The sequence below is a fragment of the Mus musculus genome, chromosome 3 (assembly GCF_000001635.26).
Source record: "Mus musculus strain C57BL/6J chromosome 3, GRCm38.p6 C57BL/6J".
Taxonomy (NCBI): domain Eukaryota; kingdom Metazoa; phylum Chordata; class Mammalia; order Rodentia; family Muridae; genus Mus; species Mus musculus.
This window is the reverse complement of record NC_000069.6, coordinates 121200963-121221928: the sequence shown is the minus strand read 5'-3', so window position 1 is coordinate 121221928 and position 20966 is coordinate 121200963. Positions and strand designations below refer to the sequence as shown.

General features: G+C 42.0%; 1 protein-coding gene and 1 pseudogene across 9 annotated transcripts in view; both read left to right on the top strand.

Annotated features, from left to right (window-relative positions):
* Positions 1-19921, top strand: part of Tlcd4 (TLC domain containing 4) — an 81101-nt gene extending 61180 nt beyond the window's left edge. For 8 of the 9 annotated variants that reach the window (XM_006502478.2, XM_011240340.1, XM_011240337.1 and 5 more), the window contains 2 exons: positions 10558-10631; positions 14459-19921. In XM_006502478.2, the coding sequence (XP_006502541.1) occupies positions 10558-10631; positions 14459-14777 (393 nt within the window). In that variant the 3' untranslated portion in view covers positions 14778-19921. Of the gene's footprint in view, positions 1-10557; positions 10636-14458 lie in introns of those variants that run through there. The other variant, XM_017319841.2, reaches the window with a different exon arrangement.
* Gm52661 lies at positions 12901-13057 on the top strand (annotated as a pseudogene).
* Positions 19922-20966: the final 1045 nt, after the last annotated feature.

Genomic DNA, 20966 nt, shown 5'->3' with positions numbered 1-20966 from the left:
CGTATCCAACTTGTCAAAGGTCACAGCAATGCTGTTCACGGTCTTGGCAGACTCTGGACCTGTGAAGGTGGCAACAGCTCTTCCAAGGATTCTTCTCTTCCCGTCCTGGTGAAGTTACTCAGTTTCCACACTGGGCAGCTGCTGCTGTGGCTAGGCATGAGGAGATGGACTTGAGAGCTGTCAGTCAAGCTGCTGAGCTGCCTTCCCTGATAGCTCCAGCCGCTTTAAAAAAAGAAAGATTTTGCATGCAGTCAACAATTGTCTTCAGAAAGCTTAAAAAAATAATGCTTCGCTTCTAGATATTAACCTTAGCTTGGGCCTCTGAGCTGTCTCAGGGCTTGGTATAAGCCTGAGATAACATACCATCCTGGTTAGTATTTTGCTCTTAAATTAGATTTTCCTCAGAGCAAGCTTATCATGTGACTCTTCTTATGAGATGCCTAGAATTCTCAAGTCCATAGAGAGGAAATAGATTCCAAGTTGCTAAGAACTGGGCATAAGGGATAATGAGGGTTCATTGTTTGTGAATTTGAAAACGTACTGGGAGTATGCTGCTGACGGTTGTGTGACAGTCAGTTGTCCTTGCTGTCTCTGACTACACTTCTAAAACTGTCACGTTGTCTATATTTTATCACAGCAAATTAAGAAAAGAAAGCGTACTTAAGAAAAGTTGGGAAGAAAACTACTGTGTTGGACAGTATATTTTTAAAATAAAGCTACACACTAGAATGATAAACCTAATTAAATGAAGAGCATACATGCACATTAAATTTAATAACCTGTGAAAGCAAGAGATACACTGGTGGTAGTTGACTACATTTCATCAATAGGATAATCATGTCTGAAAATGAAATCCATTTTCAAATTTAGACTCCAGCAGGAAAGACACCTTGTCTCATTAGAGAATGTTCTCATTTGCCTGGCCAGACCACACCCAATATAGCCCCTATCTGAGTCCCTAGTGTCAAATGTTCAGGATAGAGATACTCAGGAGAGCAGCCAGTGGACTATAGAGGCAGGATTAGATTAGGTACCAATTGTATTAAGACAGATAATTGAAGGCTCCTGAGATGAGAGCCTGGACAGGAGAGTGGTCACTGGACACCTAGCTTTGAAATGTCCCTGAAATGTCAAGGGGACTGTGAAGGAGAAGAGAGAGGAGACTTACTCTCGGTTAATGCAGACATTGTGGCCAAAACTAATGTGAATGTGCAAGTTAGAGTATTTTGAACTGAGAGGTAGGTGTGTGTGTGTTTATGTGTGTACGTGTGTGTGTGTGTGTGTGTGTGTGTGTGTGTGTGTGTGTAGGGCAGTGGCTGTCAGGATGAGGACGTGTATCTTAGTGTGCTTTCCACTGGGGTACTAATTCAGAAAACTAATTCCAGAATGCCTGCAATTCCAGCATTCAAGTGGCCAGGGCTGGAAAATAGCAAGTTAGTCAGCTTATGCTACAGTATAGCAAGCCCCTTTCTCAATAATTAAGTAATTAAATAACCAGTGGTAAGTCAACGAAACTGCACTAATTTAGGAAATGAAAAGATCTTGGGCCGGGCAGAGGTAGCACATACCTTTAATCCCAGCACTTGGGAGGCAGAGGCAGGCGGAGTTCGAGGCCAGCCTGGTCTACAGAGTGAGTTCCAGGACAGCCAGGGCTACACAGAGAAACCCTGTCTCAAAAAACCAAAAAAAAAAAAAAAAAAAGAAAAGAAAAAAAGAAAAAAAGAAAAGATCTTGGATCAGTTGTTTCTTTTTCCTTGATAGTATTGGCTATAGCTGGTATATTACAGTCGATATATATTACACATATGTACTTTTCTGAATGTTCTGGGAGCTTTTGAGATAGGCAGCACTAAATTCGGCCTTTAAAGATCCTCATACTGGGCTAGGTGTGGGGGCCCGTGTTCTTTAATCTCAGCATAGCCCGAGGGAGGCAGAAGCAGGCAGACTTCCGTGAGCTGGAACTACACAGTGAGATCCTGTCTCAGCAAACGTTCATGGGATGTAAAGTGAATAAATAAATTAATTTTAAAAATCTTTGATATTCTCAGATAAAAAAGTAGAGAAGGTTTCATAGGTCAGAAAACACTATGGAGAGAGTCTGTAGGATAATCGCCTCTTCTTGGGAGATAATCAGGAGTTGGGCTGGCAGGAAATGGGTTTTGTGGAAGCATGGTAGGCTTGGCAGGAAGAGGGGTTTGTGCCAACATCATAGTGGGTACACATTTGGGAAAGATGTAGCCACTGAAGGATGGGTGAACATTCTAACATGTCTTATTTTTTACAAAATGGTTGTAGAATCTGTAGCCAGAGAACTTGATAAAGCTAGCATGGTGGTGATGTTTTGCAAGGAAGAAACCAGAAGGCTGGCATTGTGGTGCACACCTTTAATCCCAGCACTTGGGAGGCAGAGGCAGGTGGATCTCAAGTTTGAGGCCAGCTTGGTCTGCAGAGTGAGTTCCAGGACAGCCAGGGCTGCACAGAGAAACAGGTGGAGAAGGAAGAGGGAGGGGGGAGGGATGAGAAATAAGAGTTGGGGGAGGATATTATTAGCATGTTAGAGAGGAGAGAGAGAGATCAGAGTGGGGGAGGATATTCTTAGGTTTCAGGTGCTGTAGGCTGTCTCCTGGAGCTCAGGGAGAAGTGTAAGGCAGCATCCAGGAGTGGTTGTTTCCTCTGAGCGTGGCTCCGTCTTCATGCACCAGGCAGGCAGCTTCTGAAAGGGGAATTCCCAGAGTGATGTCTCAGGCATCCTGAGGAGGAAGCTGGGCTTCTGACCCAGCTCTCCAGCACACAGGACATAGATACCACAGTATTCATCAATCAGCTGAGTGGCCAGTGGTAACCCAGCTTCAGAGAGGGGAGGCAGGAGACCTTCAACACTTGCTGAGAGGAGCCTGCACATGCAGAGACAAGGAATTCACGGCGTCCATTTTCAGAGATTGTCTCCATCGTGGCTGGCCAGTTTTAGATGTCGTGCAATAGAAAGGGTTTTCACTTTATACTTCTAGTTGGCTTTTCTTCAGAGGTGAATGAGCTCTTGACTTCAGAGGCCATGCTCCTATTCAAGGCAAGAGGCAGCTCAGGAAAAATGGGTCAGCTGCTGCACCAGTCTTTGTGAATTTAACAGTCAATAAGGTCCTTGGCAGGGACTGGGCCTGTAACTGAGCGATCTGTGGAGAAACTGACCTAACTGGAGGTTAAAGGTGAGGAAGTATAGGAGATCCTCCTGGAAAATATTGTCTGCTATGCTGGAAGTGTTTGTAAGTGATCGTTGATCATAGCAATGAGAGTTAACTCCCTGAACATAAAGGTCTTGAGACACTGCTCAGTTTGCTGTGTGCTGGAATCACCTAAGCCTGTGAAAGTCTAGATTACTGATCTGCAGCCCCAGAGTTGCAGAGTCAGTATGTTTGGGATGAAGCTGAAGAATAATGCATGTCTAGGCGTACAGAGCCGGCTCAGTGCAAAGAGCTTGGTGGGTAAGTGTTAGAAACAGGACCTGTGCAAAAGCCTGACTTGGCAGTGTGCATGTGTTCCACCAGTGTTGGAAGGAAGGAGAGAATCAGATCTCAGAAGGCAACTCTAAGTTTACTGAGAGAACCTGTCTGAAAAAGTAAGGCAGCAACGGAAGCTGGTGACATCTGCCTCTGGTGACATGCATACACAGGAGACATATGTACAGAGCACATAAACATTACAGAAGAGAGCGGCCACTGGGATGGCTCAGCAGGCAGAGGTACTTGCTGTGTAAGCCTGGGACCTGAATTCCACCTCCAGGTGCTAGAGTTGACCTCCATACATCCTCTCTGCCACATGCACCCCCACATAGCCATCCCACACACAATAATAGTAATTAAAAAAAAACCAAAAAACTATGTATATCTAGCAAGTTCCCACATCCTTTGCTCAGGGCACAATACCTTAGAGCTGCTGGACTCCAAATAAGAAAGTGAAGATTTTCTTAGGAGAGAATTTAGAAGGCCCCAACCTTTCTTACACTGTGGAGGATTCACACTTGGGGTGAATATGGTTAGAGAAAAACATTTCAAAGGTGCTGTTTTTATCAGTAACTGGATACTTAAAGGATATTGTAAAGGATGTTGTCTCTGGTGGTGATTTGGTGCCTTGGTTAAAGGCCACTTTCTAGCCAATGAACTATGGAAGGAGTTGGAAGGGGTGATCAGCGGCTGTTTAAACCGTCTACTTCCTGAATTTTCCATTAACTGTAGAGAAGAAATGCAAACCTTTAATTAAGACCGAGGCTCTTGGTACCTTACTTCATTATGTTTTATGACTTTAGGATGTCTGTTTTAAAATGCTTTCAAATTATTAAATTGGGGACAGTTGGGGAGATGGCTCAGCAGTCAAGAGCATTCACTGGCTACTCTTTCAGAGGACCTGACTCTATTCCCACTACCACATGGCAGCTCATCATTGCTTGTAATTCAGAACCCAGGGGTTCTGACCCCCTCTTCTGGCCGCCCTGGCACCAGCACACATGTGGTACACATATAAACACATAAGCAAAACACCTATATATACAAAATAAGCACATCGGTCAATAAATAAGTAAAAATGAGGATGAAAATTTGGTAGTAGCGCTTAACCTTTAGAAAAGCCAGGCCTTTGAAGGACACAGGAAGTCATTTGTCAGGGAAGTTGGCATACTTTAGGAGCGCATCAGCTCATGTTCAGTGCACGTCTGCTTAGTCACGCTGGGCATAATTATGCCACAGGCCAGACTTAAAACACCTACCCCAGAGAAGAAGAAAGCTGTTCATCAAAAACAGATAGGAAGAAGAGCTTTCTCCCCTTTAGCCAGGGGGAGAAAATGATGTCACAAGTGAGGAATCATGTGTCCTGGGTGTCACATGGGGATACAGCACCCCGAGGAGTGACACAGTGGACATGGTAGCCCACACCTGCAGTCCCTGCACTTGGCAGGTGAGCAGGGAGGATCACAAGTTGAAGGCTTGCCTCTCATGCATAGTGAGAGTCTGAAGGCTTGGCTATAGTATACAGTGAAACTCTGTCTCAAAACAAGAGGGGAGGTGAGGACTGACAGACAGATAGGCAGACAGACACAGCCAAACATAGAGGGATTGTTGGAATGAAATAAAAGTTCAAGTAAGAATTCCACTAAAAATAACTTTTCCTTTTATATGATTTCCCTCAAGAGTTATGAATATATTCTCAAAGTTTATCTCTCTTGCTTTAATTCACTACAGAATTTATAGAAAAAAAGGCAGAGAACTTCAGTTTTCTTATTTTATTTGGATTATGTGCAATTAAGCAATTATTCTTCTAATCTTATTTTTCTTTTTAAAAATTATTGTTTTCGCCCATTAATGCAGCTTAGAACCATACCCAGAGAATCCTGGCAAATCCTTCACAACCTGGAAAATGTTGAAAGCAACCATCCCTATTTTGTTTTTTTATTAAATCTTGCACAAAAGCCCCCCACCCCCAGTTATTGTGTTCTTATGAGACCTGTTACATAGCTTACATCGGCTAAAATCTGCCATCTTCCTTGGGGCTGGGGTAGCAGGTGTGCCAGCCTGCTGAGATTTAACCCCTTTATGTCAAATGCGCCAACCAGTTCATTTGTTAAAGGATTTATTTATTATTTTTATATGCATGTGTCTGCATGCCTAATTGTGTGTATGTATATATATACATCATCACGCCTGTGGGTGCTGGGAGCCAAAGCAGAGTCCTCTGCAAGAGTAGCAAGTGTTTTTATCTGCTGAGCCATCTCTCCAATCCCCCTAACCAATTCTTCTGGACAAACTCATCTGTACTTTTAACAAGTCACCACAATTTTTATTAAGAATGCACATAAATTATGCATGAGCTTGCAGTGTGAGTAGCAGTTTGCTTCCTGTTATTTTAAAGTGCTTCTTCCTGCTGCAGGAGGTAAAGAGGCCAAGCTGTTTGGTTTTGCATCCTTTTGTCTCCTTGCTGTGAATGTGACCTCTAGTATAGTATATGTTAAGATTAATTTATGATAAAACAAAAACGAGTGTGACCCACCCATGGGAGGCATACCTCTGAAAATCCTGCATCCCAAGGAACCCCTCCCATGAGGTGAAGCTGACCAGGGCAACTCTGATTTCCAGTTTATGGTAATGGGTCATCTGTCACTGTGACATTCGGATACAAGGAAGTGTTTTGTAAGTAGGAGCAGCAATAGTCCCTTTTGGACTTTGGGTGTTGGACTGACGGCTGTGATTTGCATTCAGGTAGCACTGGTTTAATCTATAAGTTGAATTTTCTAAAGCGACTATATATATATACATATATATATATGTATATACACATATATATATCTGCACATATATATTATATACACACATGTCACATGACCCATAACAGTGAATTACAGAGAAATACAGTAAAAACGAAACATACTGTGCAATATTCAGAAAAGAACTGGGGATTCCACATGTGCATAAGTTCCCTCCAACATTCATATGTTGAATCTCCTTGAGTCCAGTACCTCTGAATATAAATCAGAAATAGGTCTACTTGAATATGTAATTAGCTATGAGGAATTCATATTGTAGTAGGAGGGGCCTTTAATAAACCGTTACTAATGTCCATTTAAAAAAGGGGTAATTTGGGCCCAGGGATTCTGTGTGAAGATAGGAGTTAGGCCACCAAAGTGGAGGAACCATCAGACTGGCACAAGGGTGGAACAGAGAATTCCTTGGCCATCAGAGGCATGTACCTGATTACACCTTCACCCTGGACTTCTGGCTTCTAGAAGATGTATCCTCTTGAGATCCTTCACCTAGCACTGGGATCTTGGTTACAGCCTTCCCAAATCAACCCAGTTTTAGTGGAGGAGTCATAAAGGCACAGAAGGCCATGGGATTTCACGGATGAAACGGGCAGCTACACATAAATCAAGCTGTACTTGCTTCATCTTCCAGAAAGGCATGGGTGCTCTGTTAGAAGCAGCAGCCTTGAGTTACCTTAGACAATGCTGTATGAACAGACACATCATAGTTTCCTCTTGATTGCTACAAGAAATTGAATAAACTTGCATTTCCTAACTCCAGGGCTGTAACTCAGATTTCTTATTGACCGGATGGTTAGGGGTAGGAGGATCTCTTGGGGCTGAAAAGATGTTTTGCCCTCTTATTTACATAGACCTGACTCTGTGGGAGCAGTGAGCACCCTTCTCCATAGTCACGTGACACCTCGAGTCACGGCAACAAAAAGTGCCCAACCCTGCTTTGCGGTGCTTTTTGGAAAACAGAATTTCAAGCTGAACTTTTAGACATGGAAAGCAAAATAAGAGTTGGTGGTGCACTGTTAACATGCAAGTGAGGTGTTGCCCATCTGTGAATCTGGCAGGTAGCACATGCACGCAGTTTGGCCAGTGTCAGCAGGTAAGTGTCTTGCCAAAGGTGGGGAAAGACATCACCTGCCAAGTTCCTTGTGAACGGCTTCTGATACTGAGGATTTTATAAATTATTCGATCATGTTTAAATTCCATCAAAGACCTATAGAACTTCTTAGTTAACTTAACTTAGTTAAACTTAGTTAACTTTTAACTTAGTTAAAAATTAACTTTGTGCAAGGATAAGAGCGTCCAAAGACAAATGCCAACAAGACAACCATGATTCATCTTCATTTTAGAAAACTCATTTTCTGAGTTGTGAAGGCCGTCTTGCTTTAATTATAAATAAATAAGTAAGTTGAGGACGAAATGCAGAACAATAGTGTATAGTAAGGCAAATATTAGTGGACAGTTTCTCAGTGCTTTGACTCTGGAGCAGGTCGCAGGAGGAACCGCCAACTTTGAGTTGCTTGATATTATATGTTGATTGCAAGAAAAAAAATCATACAGTAAAGTCGTTACTCAGCTTTTAGAAACAAGGTAGCTTCAAAACTTAAATACAACGTAGGGGATGGAAATGATTGGTGGCCATGCTTGTCCAGCAAGCAGAAAGCTCTGGGTTCTACAGCAACCCTTAGTATCAGAGATGGTGGAGGCAGGAGGCGGAGCTGGGAAGATCAGGGGTTCAGTGACATCTCTGGTTACCTGGGGAGTCCAAAGTCAGCGTGGGCTGTGTCAGACACTGTCTCAAACAACAAAATTCACCAGAAAGTGGGAGCCCCATCAAGCAAGGCTGTGTCATAACTGCTCAGGGAGTTCAGTGGGCTTTGAGTATGAAAATACAATGTCTAGTTCAGCATGAGCAGTGGAAAGGGTGAACTCCCACCTGCACAGGAACTTAACTGACAGCAGCTAGTCTCCTAACAGAAGGTTTTAGGTACACAGTGGCCAGGTGTTTCTGGGGAACCGGAAATTTAATTTCTATACTTCTAAAAGCCGGCTGTTGCAACCAAAATACATTTTTATATCCTCACATCTTTGTGGGGAGAACATGTTATGTGGGCTTGTCATAATGGATGGACAGTGGACACTGGACGTGGCTGGCTGAGGAGCTGAAACACAAGTCACAGTGAAGCCCATGCTTCCTTGTAGTGGCTTTGCATGCTGTGTTTAAAAAGAGTCCCCTCCCCTTAGGCTGCAGGTTGTCATGGGTAAGGAAGAACTGTTACTGAAAACGGGCACAGAAAAGAAAAATACTTGCAATATCATGAGACAGAAAAAAGTTGTTTAAACCAATTCTAGATAATACCTTTTAGTTTGTCCTGTTGTGTTTATATTATTCCTAGAATGTGCTGTATATCCTTAACATACAATATACCCTGTTAAATTGAAGTGTTCAACAGAGGGAAGGGGGAAAATAAGGAATGCTGGTAGCACTGTAAGTGAAAAACAGCAGACAAACAAAAGAAAGCCCTCTGAGTTAGTGTCATTACTAACTACTAATTGGCACTGTGTGAACGCTTGTAAAAACAGCCTGACACCTCACACTTGCCTTTTAGGTTCCAGAGTTCTGGGTCACTGTGACAAGTTGGCCCGTCTTTCGCAGACAGGGCTCATCTTGCCTGCTGGTTTGGTCTTTGACTGGCCCTCCTCCCTTCTTACTCATACATTCCAGTGTCACCAAAGAACTTGAAAATGGTAGATCCTGTAAAGCAATTTTGTGACCAAGTGCTGAATTTTAAATCCCCCCAAATAATTATATAGATAAGTTGTAAAAAAAAAAAGTTTTCAGATAAAAATTCAATTTTTAATGCTTCATATGTTTTACTATAGCATGGCATGCCTGACCAGAAAATAGTTTGTCAAGTTTTGTGTACATCTACTGGATTGGGGATGGGCAGACTTCTTTCTGAGATGTATCATAACCTGGATATGACTAGACAGGCTGGAGTGACTCTATTAGCTAATGACAATTTTACCACCACCCCTTTTTCTTTGTGTGTGTGTGTGTGTGTGTGTGTGTGTAGACATATGTGTGGAGGTCAAACTACCTTCCCCCTTGTGTGATCCAGGCATCAAATCTCACCAGTCTACCTCTTGGTGATTTAAAAAAAGTACATTAGGGGCTGGAGAGATGGCTCAGTGGTTTAAGAGCACTGACTGCTCTTCTGGAGGTCATGAGTTCAATTCCTGGCAATGACATGGTAGCTTACAACCATCTGTAACAAGATCTGGCGCCCTCTTCTGGAGTGTTTGGAGACAGCTACAGTGTACTTACATATAATAAATAAATAAATCTTTTTTTTAAAAAGTACATTAAATAAAATTCTAAGATTTTTAAAAAAATGTTTGTTGTATTCTGTATTATCCACCTTAATGAACTGGTAGAATATGCTAAATATTATGTTTCAACTTTAAAAGATCACCCTCCCCGCTGTGTGTGTGTGTGTGTGTGTGTGTGTGTGTGCATGTTAGCTCAAGAACCTTTTGATTGACAAGTATATATTTCTAGATCAAATATGATAAACAAGATTTGGCATGTAGTTGTGTTTAGCAAATATATACTTTCTCACAGATTATTTAGGATAATTACACTTTTGAGATATTTAAGCCCTTCTACTTCATAATGGATATTAAAAGTATGCCCATAGATGTTGACTGTATGACTCTTTAACTTTTGAAATTCTCACTTGTAGGTGATTGCTTTTCTTGCAGTGGTTTGAGGAATCTGTGATTGGTTTGTAGAGTCTGTTAGTTCAGAGTGAGCCAGTTGCTGAATTTCTGTTTTCCTAGGAAAATGTGTAGGGCTAAGTGAGCTTACATGTGTGACAGATGACTCCTAATCACCTGTGGAGCTCTGAGCACATCTCTGAAGTCTGAGGGAGGAAAGCAGGAGGCTGGAGAGATGGTTTAGTAGTTAAGAACACTCACTGCCCTTCCAGTGGATCTGGACTCAATTCCCAGCACCCATGTGATGGCCCACAACTGTCTGTCACTACAGGTATCAGGGATCTGACCCCTTCTTATGGTCTCCCACCCATACAAACACTTAAGCTCACATTCCTACACCTAAAAACAAAGTTTAAAAAAGAAGAAAGTTCATATAATGCTAAAAAGCAGAAACCTGGTCTGTTTTTATAGGCGTGGCTATGTGTGGACATGTTGTGTATTTTGGTAAATCCCTGACCCTGTTTCTGTCTCTCATCCAGACAACTGGAGCGCTTGCCTACATTGCCAATTTCCGCCTGCTTGCCGAGCTTTCCAGCCCCTTTGTAAACCAGAGGTAGGTTACAAATCTTATCCGTGTTGAAGTCGTGTGGTTTCATGTTTGTTTGTGGAAACCTTTTCTACAAGATGCTGAACCTTTGGTGGACAATCTGATGTGAGTTACTGTCACCGTTGCACAAATGAGGAGCATGTACAAGGGAGGTCTTGAAGGTTTTGAGGCTTACGTGACCATTGGTCTCTCTTTACTTTGTAACCAGATCCTCAAAGTTCCTGGGACTCTTACACAGCAAGGCCTTCCTCCAAATTTGCATCCAGGATTTTTGTAGTTTGATTTTCCATTTCTGTGTTTAAACCATTTCACCCCTTGCCTGTTAACACCTCGCCTTACCAAAGACTAGATGTTTAGACAGAGAACGGCAGCTGATCGGCACAGGGACTCCTCATTCTGTCCTGGGATCCGGCCGAGGGTCACACTGGACATGGCGTCTCTCCAGTCTGGTCTCCATCATCTCCTCTGGTCCATAATGGTTTCTTGGCTTTCCTTGATTTTCCTCACGTAGATTCTTTGTTGAGAGCTGGCCAGTTTGCTCATACAGCATCCCCAAGTTGGGCTCACTGGATACTTTTCTCATGATGAGGAGAGTACAGGTAGGCGCTCCTCCTGCAGTGCCTTGGCAGGGATGCTTGTCCAGGACACTGTCAACGCTCGTCACCTGGGTAAGGTGACATTTGCCAGGTTCTCCCACTAGGAAATGTTTTCTTTTCTCTCTTCTGTTCTTTGAAAGAGTCTTGACTCATAGCCCACCTGAAGGTCCTGAAGGAAGAGAGGACACTCATCCCCTGCATCACTCTGCTTCCATTTCCTCTCTGTTAGCCATGGTGGAGAACATTTTTTTTTTTTTTTTTACCATAAATACATTGTTACTCTTCATTTAACAAGGTCTGTTGAGTCTATTGCTTGAGCAGTTGAGCTATTCCTGTCTTTCCAGGTCTGTGGTTCTACATTCAGCCTGCAGATTCTCCATGCTTGGCCCCTTCAGAGCCGGCTTTCCGGTGGTCCTCTTTCGATGCCAGTATCCTTACTAAAAAGCATCCTGTCTACCTGTCTCTCTTCTTTTTCAGAGTCCTCTGTGATGTGTTCCACATACTGTCCTTTGTTTCTGACCACTGAGCATTGGTTTTGTCTCTCTGCCTTACCTGTGGGCTGTTGACACCTTTCTTCTGTAGTTCCCCCATCTGTCACTTCCCCAAATCTGAGAAAATTAACTAGCCTTCAAGTCTTCCGTCAAAAATCCCAAATCCACAGAAAGCTTTCATTTACTCTTTTATGATTTAGTGTGGGCTCTCACAGAGTAGGAATGTCAAATCAGACACGTGTGAGGTATGAGGCTTAGCCCACATTAAGCCTTGTGAACAAGTTCACAGATCCTGGTAACCGTAAGGCATGGGCACAGCAGGGAGATGTGTCTGAGAGCAGGTGGACAGACTAATGCTGGTTGTACTGACACTGCTGTGCATTCTCCCTGGGTTACCACAATTGTTTGCTTCCCATGCTCGCTTTCCCCCAACACCCACAAAGCCAAAGAGCTGAACTCGGGACATCCAGTCTCCAGAGCTACACTGTGAATGTCCACATCTTCCTATTGGAGGAAAAGGTTCACTGCTCCTGGCTGCAGACCACTGACCTCCCTGCAGCTCTGCCTTCCGTGCTGTCTTCTTTCACAGTGAAAATGACATGCGGCGCCTTGCTGCTTGGAGGATAAAATTTGAGCCCTTTAATGTGGCACAGAGTTCTCCTCAGCTGTGGCTGTCTCACCCCCTTCTGCCACACTTTCCTCAAAACTTCCATCTTTGCTTCCTGGCGAGCTGTTCTTCTTCGCTCTTCACCACCATTCATCCCTCTGAGGTGGGTTAGAGCCTCAGGCTTGGTGTTCCTATGATAGCGATGTATGCTTACTGCATTTTTTGTCAGTTAGAAAAGTTAGGTTGTTTGCTGCGTGTGTCGCTTTATAACTGCTACACTGTCTTCTAAAGTGGCTATATCTGTCTCCATCTTGATATTTTCCTAGTGACAGACAGTGTTGAGCATATTTGATTTTGATCTTTCAGCATGATGGGGGATGGTGGTGGTTCTGTACTTGTTTTTGGGAAAAGGGCCAACCACACTGCTCAGACTTGTCACAAACTACCCAGGCTCAAATATGAGCCAGTCTCAACCTCCTGCATGTGCCACTGGGCTTATATGTTCACTCTCTATCTCCATGTGCTGGGTCTCCTGTAATGGGATGTTTACAATCATTTACCCGTGTTAGAAATAGATTGTTATCGCTTCTCGGCCTTTTGGCTAAGATCAAGTGTAGAAATAGATTGTTTCCATACTGTTGGCTTCTAAGTATTTTATTTTTTTAAAAGATTTACATTTGTTAGAGATAAAGATTGTTTTATATAAGTACACTGTCACTGTCTTCAGACACACCAGAAGAGGGCATGGAATCCCATTACAGATGGTTTGAGCCACCATGTGGTTGTTGGGAATTGAACTCAGGACCTCTGGAAGAACAGTCAGTGCTCTTAACTGCTGAGCCATCTCTCCAGCCCTTACTATTTTAGATATGGTATTTTATTACATATTAATGCTGTATTTTCACCCACTGTGTCTTTTTCTTCTCTTCCAAAGTGAAAATTTTATTTGTTTGTTTTTTGAGACATGATTTCTTGTGAAGCTCTGGCTGTGCTGTCATTTGCTATGTTGACTAGCCTGGCCTGGAATTCGAGGTCGGCCTGCCTCTGCCTCTGCCTCCTCTGTGCTGGGACTGAAGGCCCACGCCACCATGCCTGGCCTCAAAGTGCAAACTTTTAATTCTAGCGAAATCCAGAGTGCCAGCTCACCAGTCATGGCCAGCCCCCTGCATTGTTGCACTTCAGTGTTACAGCAAAAACTTTCATCGAACTTTTCATGTTTTCTTTTTTTTTCTAGAAGTTTTATACTTTTGTATTTTACATATAGGTTTTAAATCTACTTTGAGTTAATTTCTCTGCTGGATATTCTCACAGTGGGGCAGAGGCATTCTTTTTCTGTTGAGTTGCCTAATTAATGTCAGGGTCAGAAGTCACTTGAGTACATCTGTATGTATCTATCTCTAACGCTTCTGTGACTCTGGTTTGTTTCTCTAATACCCCGAGTCTTCATTGTGTCGCTTTACAGAGATTTCCCAGAAGTAGGCATTATGACTCCTCCAGCTGTTCTTTTGTAGTGCGTGGACTCTCCAAGGCCCTTTAAATCATTCTGTGTGGGTGTGGTCACGCACACGTGTGTGTGTGTGTGTGTGTGTGTGTGTGTGTGTGTGTGTGTATGGTTGACATCCGGATGTTTTCATCAGTTGCTTCTCCACCTTACTTACCTTTTTAGACAGCGTTTCTCACTGAGCGCAGTGTTTGCCATTTCAGCAAGATGAGCGGGCCCAGTGCGTTCCCAGGATCTGCCTGCTCTCCGCTCTACCCCGCCCTGCGCGCCCCGCACCCCCCCACCCAACCTGCCTGCTCTCCGTTCCACCCCCCCCCCCCAACCCCCAGCACTAGGGTTACAAACCTTGAGTACCAGGGGATCAGAATCCAAGTCCCCATTCAAGTTGCACAGAAAACACTCCATCTAAAAGAGTCGTGTCCCCAACCCCTCCACACAAGTTGTTATGTGGTCCTTGAGTTCCTCCTTCAGCCTAAGGCACAGAGGAGGAGGGTGTGGGAAGCTGTGCACAATCGCCATTACAAGATGGCGCTGGCTTCCTCAGTGCCTAACTAGTAAACAAGCAATGTGCGCAGGTGCTAGGAGGGCAGATTCCCCAAGCTGCAGACTGTGTGACTTATCTTTGCTTCTCTCATCAGGTGGTTCTTTGAAGCCCTGAAGTACCCCAAGTTTTCCAAAGCCAATGTCATCAATGGAATTCTTATGACGGTGGTCTTTTTCATCGTGCGGATCATTTCGATACCTCCGATGTATTTCTTCCTTTACTCCGTGTACGGAACAGAACCCTACATAAGGTTCGGATTTGTAATCCAGTCTGTCTGGATCGTTACTTGTGTTATTTTAGACGTGATGAATATCATGTGGATGATCAAAATCACGAAAGGATGCATCAAAGTCATCTCCCTCATCAGACAAGAGAAAGCCAAGGATAGCCTTCAGAACGGGAAACTCGACTAAAGGCATGCTTCATCGGACACCTTGCTTCCATAAGCCATCTTCATTCCTCTTTGTCCCGGCCGACACGATGAGCTCCTGCGCCGCTCTGTTAGGCACGGTTGTTACTCATGGTTTCAGTGTTCTTTCCTCTTTTCTTTAATCTTTAGACAAGAGAAAATAAAATTTAGTCTTCATCCCAGGATTTCTTCTTTCCTTCAATATTTTTAAGCATGGATGGAAACTGAAAGGTTTAAACAAAAGTTGTAAGTGGAGTGGGGAAACTTTTCTGAATTCGTCAGTGTTCATGGGGATTATTCTCTGCAGGAAAATGGCTGGTGATTCGGTGGCCTTTGTACACCACCCATTTTATTTTGCTGAAGGACTGAGAACGGCTTTTCAGTCTGCGAGCAGCTCCGTTGGCTGTGCTCCGGTCTTTTCCAACATCAGAGCCTGTGTAGGGTTTCCTTTCTAAGTTGCCAGCACGTCCCTTCCCCAGGCCATCAGAACTGACATGGTTTCATGGGGGTATGCAGTCATCTGTTACGCTACGATAGAGCACTTCTCATGTTGATCCTATCATATTTGAAAATATTTTATGCATTTTTAAGATTTCAGCTGCTTCGTTTCTCTCTGTAGTGCTTTATCCAATTATATTTTGAAAATCTTATAGTCAGGCAAGGTTTAAGACCCATCTTGTGGACCACATGAATGCCGATAGTGAGGACTCCCGGGAACGTGCCTCATCACGCTGCCTTCGCCTGCTTCCGGGTACTTTCCCCATAAAGATCATATTTCTTCTTGCAAAGTTTTCCAAGTTCCAAACCTGACACCAGAACACCAGTCTTGTCTAGAATGTGCGCGCTGGGCATGCTCCTGAAATCGGCCTCATTTTGGTGAGACTAAAACTACAGACAAGTCAGAGTTTGTGCTTTACTTAGAGATTTTACTCAGGCTTGCTTAGTTTGTCTTTGCCTTTTTGTTTTCTTAAAGAGCAGAAGGAAGGAAGGTGACTTACCCCAAGTATTCTGATTATCAAAACTGTCATTCATTGTGAAAAAAAAATCGTGTGTGTGTGCGCGTGTAGTGGGGTGTTTTTCCTTTGATTCTTGCAATCCAAATATAGAATTATATATTTAGCTATTATTGCCTTTATTTATTTTTTTCTGAAGTACTTGACTTTAATGATTGTTCTTAAGATATAGACTTAATCCAATTAGTGGTGAATACTTGAATTTAACTGAACTTAAACCAAAAGATCTAATCCATTTAGAGTATCAGACTGAAGGAGAACGTTTGGCTCTTTCATTATTCATCTTAGGCTGATGAACTAATGGAATGTCATCAAAACATTTAATGTAATGTAGTTTGATTTAATTGTCTAGTACAGATAGAGTCTGGCAAGTTCTGGTATGTTTAAAGATGGGAATTGAAATTCCAGTCCAATGATAAAAATCAAGTCGATTGTCTTGTTCTTGGTGTATTTACTTTTGAAAGATAAAGTCATGAAAAAGATAGGGCTTTGTCTTTAAAGCAGCTAATGCCACATTTGTAATGGCTTGCTAAGTTTAGTGCTGTCTCCATCATAGGCAACTCAGGTGTGCACTGGTTGTGTAAAAGTGAAGGTATAGGGATGCAAATGATTTTATATTGTTCATGGCTCTTTTACAAGAAAATGGGCTTTTTTTTTTTAATGGAGAGAAGACATTTATATTATAAAACTATTTTGGAAATCCACTAAGAAAAGAATAAATCTTGAGGTAAATATGTTTGTCTCTTTGGCTAGTACTACAGTTCTGAACGCAGATTTTAAACTCGCCATTAAAATGATGGCAGTGTATGGTTATGAGTCTCTGTGAAGGCGATAATTGCTTCATGCTGAAAGGGTCATTTGTATTTCGTTGCTTTTATCATTACTCGATATAACCAATAAGTATGTTCGGAATATCAAACATTAAACCCAGATTTGCCATTGTAGCCCTTATTATCTGCAGCTTCCAGACTTCCACTCTCCTCATCCTTTATAGAAGGGAACTGTGTTGGAAATGTCCTGCAAACTGCCACTGCAAGCCAGCCCTCCCCTGGGGCTGTATTTTGCTGTTTTGTGATCACATTTATCAACCTAAAATACAAATAAAGACAGAACATAGTATTTACTAAAACAATGAAATTTTCATTTATTGAATGACAAATTTTTGCTAGATATTTTAGATATAAGTATTTTGGCTACATTGATTAATTTAAGTGAGTCTATTAGGCATTCTGATATTTAACAAGTCTTAAAATATTTATAGAAAATAAAAGCAAATTGGTATAAATTTTTAAGCAATTCTATTTTTCTAGAGAAGATTAGTGACAATCTGAATATGTAGTATTCTAGAAAATAAACTTTAAAAAAAAAAAGCAAAACTCAACTAGTAGCATGCAAGACTGTGGGCCCTGCACTTGATGGTATGTTATGTGCTAGACTTGAGGTATTTGGAGCTTGGGTTCATAGAATTTGCATTCTTGTGTCTAAAATCATTTGGAGGATTCTTTGCATTTTTTTTTAAATTCAAAATGGAGTTACATATGCATGCAAAGAAATTAACTCAAGGTACCCTGGTGTGTTGGCTTTTCAAACTTGAAATGGGTATTTTCTATTTTGTTTTGTTTGTTTCCTGTTGTTTCGTGGACCAGTTATGTGTCCAGAGGAATTTTGGTAGGTTTTACCATCTCTGAGAGTCACCCTGCTTTATTTTGGATAAACTGGGTGCATAGGTTTGGAAAGTTGCCTAATTTATAGGTATTTGGATGAAATTCTTCCATAAATTTTAATAATTTGCTTAAGTCCAAGTTTCTGTTCAAGTGTCAGATGTGTAAATTGCTTCCTCTGAAGCCTTGGGCATTTAGAGACAAGTTCTTTGTGAGGTTTCTGCCTAACTCCTGGAGGCATTTCTTAGGCATTTGGAAATGTAGTTTGTCATGAGTGAATGCACAAAGGAAGAAGCCCCATCCTTACACACATTTCTTTGCTTTCATTGTTAAGAAAAAATCAACATGTCCCACAAGACTCCATTAACATATCTGGATACGTTTATTCCTGCATTGCTGTTAGCTCCAACTATGTTAATATGAATCTTAACGATTGGTCTGTGTGTATTCATTGCCTTGCTTTAAGAACTTTAGCAGTCTGTGCAGTTGAAAAGCCCACATAGTTATGGGCATCAGTAATGTTTCATAGAAGGTTATGTATCTTGTGTTTTGGATTTCATCAAAAGGAAACATTGTATTCTGTTAGATTGGCAGAGTGTTTTTCCGCAGGTGTGAGCCAGCACACTAGTGAGAATCTTCCTGTATGAAGAGTCTCTGAATGTGCACACACACCTCCCAGCCTTAACCACACCTGGCTCATGCCAAAGCTACCGAAAGCTAAGCCTGATGCAGAACTCTGATGACGTGTGCAGAAATGAGAAAATCCTCCAGGACCCGGAGTGGGAGGAGATAGCAAGACTGCTTTTCCTTTCAGAGATGCTATCTCTTCCTTTATTGATCCTTTTCTAGCTGAGCTTGCCTGGCTTGCTCATCGCTAATGCCCCACAGACTTCAGTATCCCCTTTCCATATGCCAGGGCCTTTCTAATGTCTCTTTCTCAGACACCACCACTCATCTGGATGCGTCTTAATTTCTTGTGGCAAGTTTCAGAGTTTACAAACAGGTTTCCTCACGCACACAAGCATTGTAGGAGGTATAAATAAAGATCTGACAAACCACAGTTTATTAAGAGGCTACAGGAAGCCAGTCAGTGTATAATAATACCTGTTTACAACATGAAACAAAGGTAATTATGGTTTTATTAAGAAACATCTGTAAGCTCTTTCTTTAACCGGTTTAGCAATAAGAGTTTTATAAAGTGTTTCAGCTACGGATTTATTGTAGGTGTGTTAATTTTAATAAATGTTCTTTATAGACCCTATGGCAGTATTGAGGATGCAAAACAGTTTTGATGACAGCAGGGTCTGGCTTGTGGTGAATTGTTTTAGAGTCTTCAACGTTAAACAATTTCCGTGGTACTATTTAAGACTTCCTAGCTAATGAGTTATTTAGTGTTTCTCGGAGTACAACAGCCAGGGACTTGAGCCTCTGGTTCCTTTGTGGTCCAGACTTCAGCTCCCATCCACTAGATAGACTGTGTCATACTTTGTTTTCTATTGCAGTGGTCAGCTTCGAAAGATGGGTTTGTTTGCATTGAAACATTCAAATGTATCCACTCTGAAGAGCAGTTTTGATATCAGGTCCTACACAGGACCAAACACAAAGCTGCTTCTCCATCTCAGATTCATAAGCTCTATACCTCTGCCTGGAAATCTGTTAGTCACCATCTGTCCTTTCCTTTGCATTTTTATGTAATTCTGCAGTTGGTGTGTGTTATAATAATTTGCTCCTTTTTGGTGAATGGAACCTAAAATTACGGCTGTAAATAAAATGTGCTCTGTAATTTTGTTTGTTGCTTGATTGGTTTCTGTGGAATTACATCTGCTTTTTACTTATGGAATTTTTGTGTAGATTATATTCTTAAAAGTAGGATAAACTATGAAGTTTTTGAGTTATTTGAATTTGTAATAACATTTCAACATAGATCTAATTTGCAAAAGCTACTTTAAACCTGCAGTACATATATCAGCTATAGTGAGATGTACGATTTTTCTCTGATACTATAACATATAATATTGTCAAAATATGCTTAATAATTTATTTCCATAAGACTGAAGAGTTTTATTTACAAAACATAAGACCACATAATTTATATATAAATCAGTGTTACTAAGGTATATCAGTAATTAAAGTACAACCTAGGCTCTTCGATTTGGTTTCTGGTTATGCTTTGTTTGAAGGGATGTCTTTTCAGTACTTTCATTAAACTTTTGAAATGTTTGTATACTTTGTATGTGTGCCATTTTGAAGTTTATGCAAGTTCTAAGCAATAACCTGCATGTTGGACCTGGTCAGCATCCTTTGTCATGACAGTTTCCTTTAAGTATTAAGAATGACACAGATCAATATTGTATAACTCTCCCCTCTCCCAGTGAACACCTTGGGAGTTTCCTCTGTTAAAACACTACTATAATGTGGTGCAAAACTTTGTATTTTGTGAAAGAAAAATAAAGTCACGCTTATTTAGTGCAAAAGTTTGTCTGGATGGTGTATGCTTCAATAGTATATGGTGAGCTGATTGGCGAGACCAAATTCTTCCCATTGTATAATCCTAGGACCTGCATCCTGAAGGTGAATTTTTAAACCTCTCTCCCCGATGAGATTCCAGCATCAGAGAAAACCCAAAGCTGAAGAAATCTAGTTTGTGCTTATTAGCAAGACCGGAGCTACCCAGTCAATGCCAGTCAATGGCTCTTGTGGATTAAGTGAAACCTTGCAAGCAGTTAGATTTTGACCTTTTTTTTTCCCCCTGCTGGTCTCTCCTGAGCTTCAGTGCTTTTCCTAGTGTCGTGGCTGAAATTTCCTGCTTCTCAAATCGCAAGTGGTCTGAATCTTGCACCTGGGTCTGGAGTATCAGTAGATCAGGAAGCCGAGCACTTGAATGCAGTGCTGAAGTGATTTTGCCTTTGGAGAGGACCACGAGGCATGCTTTTGAACATGCCTAAAATGTGGAGTCAGAACTGCGGTAGGAGTGAGTGAGCAGCTGTGTCTCAAAATGAAAATAGTCACCCCAGCTGTTGGTGATGAGAGGCTACAGGTGGAGCAATGGAAATAGGTCTCCCACACCTTGGACTGTCTCAGATGTAATTCATTAATTTTCCTAATGGTCACGCTTAAGCAAAGTTTATTTATTGCCTTTTCTTCCTCTGGATGGTTCCTAGGCACACCCAGAAGTATGCGGTGGCAAATGTGTCACTTTCCCTTATGCCAGTGACTGATAACCTATCACACATATCGAGGTTCTTCCTGGAAGGACCACATGGGGGAGGGGCTGGCGTCTGCTGCCATTTATACCACAGTGCTCTGAGCTCCTTGCACATTGCAGCCCCACCCCTTGTCGTCTACCTCCAGCTGAACCCCATGGCCACATCTCTGATTATGCCAGCAGAAATTGCCTGAACCGTGAGGGCTCCTAGGAGCAGTGAAGGGTAAGATGGACAGTGGGCATTTCTATTAAGGATAAAGGTCAAAGTTAAATGAGAATTTGGAAAAAAAACCAAAAGGAAATGACTTCCAAAA